This window comes from Trachemys scripta, chromosome 17, assembly GCF_013100865.1.
Source record: "Trachemys scripta elegans isolate TJP31775 chromosome 17, CAS_Tse_1.0, whole genome shotgun sequence".
Taxonomy (NCBI): domain Eukaryota; kingdom Metazoa; phylum Chordata; order Testudines; family Emydidae; genus Trachemys; species Trachemys scripta.
The window spans coordinates 24062705-24068727 of NC_048314.1; the positions used below are offsets into that span (position 1 = coordinate 24062705).

At 46.3% G+C, this 6023-nt stretch overlaps 1 protein-coding gene across 2 annotated transcripts in view; it reads right to left on the bottom strand.

The window, feature by feature from the left end:
- The window catches only part of NR6A1 (nuclear receptor subfamily 6 group A member 1), a 184795-nt gene extending 184432 nt beyond the window's left edge, over window positions 1–363 (bottom strand). For both annotated transcript variants that reach the window (XM_034793848.1, XM_034793849.1), the window contains exon 1: window positions 184–363. In XM_034793848.1, coding sequence (XP_034649739.1) covers window positions 184–256 — 73 coding nt within the window. In that variant the 5' untranslated portion in view covers window positions 257–363. The remainder of the gene's footprint in view (window positions 1–183) is intronic.
- Window positions 364–6023: the final 5660 nt, after the last annotated feature.

Below are 6023 nucleotides of genomic sequence, written 5' to 3' on the forward strand. Positions count from 1 at the left end.
AGGCCACGGGGCCACACCCCCCCCCCCGCCGCCGCCCGCGCTCGCCCCCCCCCCGCGGGCCCCGCCTGGCGCCCGTCCCCCCGGCTCGGGGGCCCCGCTCGCAGCCCGCCCCGCCCCGCCCCGCGCCGGGCCCCGCGGAGCCGCAGCCCCGGGACCCGGCAGGGGGGTCTCGGCGGCACCTACCGTTGCGGGGCGACCCCTTGCCCCCGGCGGCGGCGCGCGGCTCCGGGTGCTCCCCGGGCTGCTCCAGCTCCATGGCGGAGGCCGGGGCTGGGGCGCGGCGGGGTCTCAGGGGCCCCGGCGGCCGCGCTCCCCCATCGCTCCCTCCGGGGCGCTCCTGTCAGCCAGCCCGGCAGCCGCAGGCAGCGCTGCCTGGGGAGCCCGGCGGCGGAGCCCCGCCCCCCGCACGCACAGCCACGCTGCCCCAGGGCATGCCGGGAAATGTAGTCCCCGGGCTTGGCGGGGCGGCACCACCTGGGATCTGGGGACAGGGGGAAGAGAAAGAGCAGACCCCACTGCCCCCGAAACCTGCCTATGCGCCAGCCAAGCACGGGCCAAGATTGGGCACAAGGGGCACGCTGTATCCCAAAGAGCGGTAGGGCCACCCCATGGAGGACACCAAAAAGCCTCTTTTGTGGTTGTGAGCCTCAGGGATCCCCCCCATGCTTGGAGCGCAATGGACTGTTCCGGGATGCTCCTCCTCAAGGGCAGAACCTGGGGACCCAGGTGCCCATAGGCACAGCTAGTGGCTCATGAATATGCAACAGAGTTTATGAATAGGCACAACCAGCTGGTGACTGTGCAATGGGGCTGATGCCCAGAGTCACCTTCACTGGGCGTTTAGCATGTCTACAGAGTGTTTTATTGCTGCGTTGATCCAGTCTTGGACCATACATAAAAGGTTGTTACAAGGAGGAGGGAGAAAAGTTGTGCTCTTTAACCTCGGAGGGTCAGACAAGAAGCAATGGGCTTAAATTGCAGCAAAGGCAGTTTAGGTTGGACATTAGGAAAAAACTTCCTAACTGTCAGGGTGGTTAAGCACTGGAATAAATTGCCTAAGGAGGTTGCGGAACCTCCATCATTGGAGGTCTTTAAGAGCGGGTTAGACAAACACCTGTCAGGGATGGTCTAGATAATACTTAGTCCTGCCAGGAGTGCAGGGGACTGGACTAGAGACCTCTCGAGATCCTTTCCAGTCCTACCGTTCTATGATACTGTGTCAGTTTTGGTGGGAGGCGGGCACGAGAAGTGAGAGGCCAGGGACTGTCTCCCATCGTCCTCCTGAGAGTTGCCAGAGGGAATTTTGTGAATGAACTAAATAAATTCTTCTTTGTCTTTCTGTTAATCCCATGGAATGGGGTCCCCTCTATGAGTCCTCTCCCTCCAAAGGACTCCTCTGTTCAATGCCATGTCCTAATTTATACCACATGCTAACATTTTCCTTTATGACATCCCACCAATTCTTCCTGGCTCGCTCGCTCTCTTTTTCCTTCATTCTTAATCTGTTGAACTCTCTGACCGACGCAGTTGTCAGGACTGCGTTTTATGTGACTAAACCATCTGAGCCTGCACTCCCTCATTTTCTTGTTATGGGTGTTACTTTGAGCATATCTCTCATGTACGTATCGCTTATGTGTTCTTTCTTGCTTATACCACTCATCCATCTCGACATTCTTGCTTATACCACTCATCCATCTCGACATTCTCATTTCTGTGAAATAGATCATTTGTTCATGTTTCTTCTTTGTTGCCCAACATACAGTGCCACACATTAAAACTGGATTGATCACTATTTGATAGACTTTTCCTGGTAATCTTCATGTCACATATTACACCACGTATCTCTCACCATTTCAGCCAGGTATTTATCCTAGCTAATTTTGTTCTCCATTTCCACCTTTTCCTGGACTCTGGAACTCAGAAACGTGACATTTTGTATTGTTGGTATTGTCTTCCCAGCTAGATTCAAGGCTAAGTCTTCAGAGTTCCCATTATTGAAATTGCATTCCACAAACATTGCTTTTCCTCTGCTCATTTTGAACCCATGTCCCTGCAGCACATCTCTCCCCTTATCAAGATCTTCTTCTAGACTATCTTTCTCCCCAGTGCATGGAATGGTAGCATCTGCAAACAGCAGGCCCACGGTGCCTCCTTCTGTATCTTCCTTGGGAGGGTATCCAGGATAAAGATAAACAAGAAAGGGCTCAGTACTGATCTCTGATGCACTCCCACCTCTACTGACAGTTTGTGTTTCACCACTAGAAGTTCTGACTGTTGACATTGCACCTTGAGCAAGCCACACACAAATCTCCGGTACCATTTTCTCCCCCGTACACCACCAGATGACTTCTCTTGGAACTCTGTCAGGGCCTTTTCCAGATCAATGAACACCAGGTGACTATTCTTTCCTTTTTTCTCTACGTTTGTCCACTAGCTGCCTCAGTGCATCTATTGTCAACCTTCCTGGCATGAAGCCATATTAATTAGCTAAATTAATTCATTAATCTAATATAGATTAATGTGTTTATTTACCAAGAAGGCAGTATGGCTGTCCCTTACTGCACTTAATCTTTGCATGCTCACCTTGCAGTCAGTTTTAAATAATAATATAAACACTTATATTAGACAATTAACTGCATCATCATCATTGCAAATCCCAAAGAGAAGTGACCTTCCCCGCAAACACAGCAAAGTTGAATAGTTAAATTAACTACAGCTTAGCCCATACGTTAATGTATGATAGCAATTTTTTTGTTTTTATAAGATGAAGGGCAATAGAAGTGTTTCCATACTTGTTTAAGATTCTGAAAACAGTTGCTTGTAAACAAATGAACATGCTTCTGCATTGTTTAAACACAGACAGTGCTGCAGAGACCCAGAAAGTTAAATGGATTACAAAACAAAACTAAAACTTACTTCGTTGATGTTACTTTTTCCTAACTTTGACAAAGATAAACAAACAGCATAATAACTACAAGGAAAGTGGCTGTTTTGAAGTTACAGTATTACCTCTGAAGATCGAAAGTGTTATTACTAAGTAACATGAGCAAAAGGAGTTTCATTGTTCACACTATAGGATTTTAAAACTGACCTTTTAATTAATGGGCCCAATCCTGCATACTTTAGCAAGGCAAGGCTTCCATTGACTTCAGTGGAACTTTGCACAAGCAAGGAGTGTGGGAATTGATAGTCTTAACGCCAATAGCTAACCTTGAACAGTACTATAGCACAATTTGGTCAGCCCTCCCAACCCACAACCCAGGACACCATACCCCTCCAGTGGGGTCTAGGCCACAGGTGGCCCTCAGCCAGGAGGTATGAACACAGGCCCATCTCACAGAAATGGCACATAGCAAGATGGCCCTGGAGTGCTGGTGAATGATTGTGGCAGGCTTGGTCCCCGTGTCAGTCATGTTTTTACATGAGGAGGGCCTGATTCAGGTCAAAAGGATCGTTGGGAGCTAGCTTTGAAAATAACAGATCTCACTCTCATAGAGATAATGTGTGTGCAAGACATTTTCTTTAACCCAGGCCAGAATACGGATCATTGTCCTCCCTCTAGTGGCTGACCCACATCAGAGAATGAGTCCTTCTCTCTGCCAGTTAAGAAACTAAGAGCTCGTCTACACTTGAAATGCTACAGCTGCACCGCTACATCTGCACCACTACAGTGCTTCAGTGTAGACACTACCTATGCTGGCGGGAGGGGGTTCTCCCATCAGTTATAGGTAACCCATCTCCTTGAGAGATGGTAGTTAGGTCACTGGAAGGATTCTTTTTAGCACTGTCTACACCAGGGGATTTTTCATACCCCTAAGTGATGTAGTTAATCCAATTTAATTTTCTAGTGTAGACCAAGCCTTAATCTTTTAGCGCACATATTATTATTTATTAATTATTATTTTTTATGATTATTATAGCAGTCATATCTAATGGCCCCACTGTGCTACGCATTGTACCCATAATAAAAAAAACTGACCCTGTCACAAGGAATTATACCTTTGCACCCATAGAACCAGTGTACAGGTTCCACAGGACAGCCCAGAACCAGGGTCTCTGTGTACAGTCTACATTTACCCATTCCTGGGGTTTGGGTTTAGTAGTAATGCAAATAACAATCAAACATACACCTCAGTATAATCTATCTATCCCTCAATTTTAGCTGCTCCCAGTTGCCCTCCCTGTCCCAGCACATTGGCCTAATCAAAGGGCTGGGACTCCATGGATTATGGGACTATGAGGCTAGTGCAGATATAGGGCAGAATGATGCATGCTGCAGCCCATGCTGCAGTGGGTCCTCTTTCATTTTGTGGCACACACATAGTCCATGATCCTCCTTCCATCCTGCACCCATTACCTGGTCTAGCATCCTTATCTCACTGACTCTTCTTATTTCTCCATGTGCTTGGTTCCACCTTCTCTAGTAAAATGATCAAGCCTTGTTACTGTGATTAATCATTCGGCTTGAAACTTGGCCATCATAACCCATTTCACCTTCACCCTAATCTACACAGACTGTCTGCAAATAGAGCCATTCTCCATTATACCTTAGTTGCCTTTTCATGTTAGACTGTAATAGGCCATGAGATGTCTAGGACATTCTTATATTAAAGCTACTATACCAAACTACAGCATTCTGCATTGGGACCTGGAAATGAAAAGAGGCAGAGCCTTTTACATTGCCATTCACATGTTCTCAGCATGGCAGCTCAAGGATAAACTCAGATGAATCTACTCTGTTACCTCTTTGCTGACGCTTTCATTGAGGAAGCAGAAACCCCTCTACTATTCCTATAGGCAACTTCCGCTAGTAACTAACTGTATGTGTAGAGCGATCCATTAGGGAGTGTGTGCTGATGGGTATAGATTGCTGTCTTGCTACATGTCTAAACCTGAGAAATCACAGTCAGACGAAAGAATGCATGGCAGGTTTTTTTACAGGGGGGAGGGAGTGATGATAAAGGAGAGAAGACTGTCACATGGACTCAAAATTAGCTGAAACAATATACATCTCACAATCTATTTTAGATTGTTACATAACACATATCACCATGGTACAAAATTAAGTAATACAAAAACCCAGAAGAAAAGGGTAATGATGAATAGCAATGTATGCAGATGGGATATGTATACAATGTGATATCACCACATAGCTTTATGTTAAACTTCATCTTAATTAAAATCTTCCTTAATGATATAGGAGAGGAGGGTAGATAGCATGGTAGCTCAATTTGCTTAGGGTAATAAGCATGAAGGGTTCTGAACCTTGGTGAGACAGAGAACTAGAAAAAGGCAAAGTCAGAAATATGGGCAGGAAATAAATTGAGGAATGACACTAATACACTCAGGGACAAACCATCCCAAACCAGACATCCAATAGCGGAGGAAAATACTTGGAAAACATCGTACAAATATTACACATAAGTTTAAATTTTGGTTTAAATGGAATTACTCACATTCCTAAAATTAAGAATGTGCATAAGTATTTGCAGGATGGGGGCCTAACAGCGAAAGAGACAGACTGATAGAGCTGGCAAATTAGTTACAAACTTGCAAGGTCTTATGGTGGCTAGAAAAGTCATTTGCATCACAGCACACACCAGGGAGGTGAGAGTCTATTTCTAAAAGGCATTAGTGAGGCCAGGGCCAGATTTAGGGACAGGCGACCCAGGCAACCACGTGGGGTACCTAGCGTGGGGGAGCACTGGGTTGGGGGTGTTGTTTTTGTTGTTAGCAACAAAAGAGAAAATAGAATGTTTGAAGTAAAATGTTTCAGGTATTCCGTAGGAGGATGAATTTTTCACTAACCTCCTAGAATGTTCTGGATCTTTGTAGAATCTCATGGAACCTTCCAGACTTTCTGAGAACTACCTTTTCCTTGACCCTCCTAGAATGTTGTCCGCCATGTCCTTGCGGGTAAATAAGGGGTGGGGTGTCGCCAGTCAGCCAGTGAGATATAAAAACAAAGTGAAGTGACAGCCCAGCTGCAATATTGTGAACCTTGTTTTATTGTGTAATTGTGA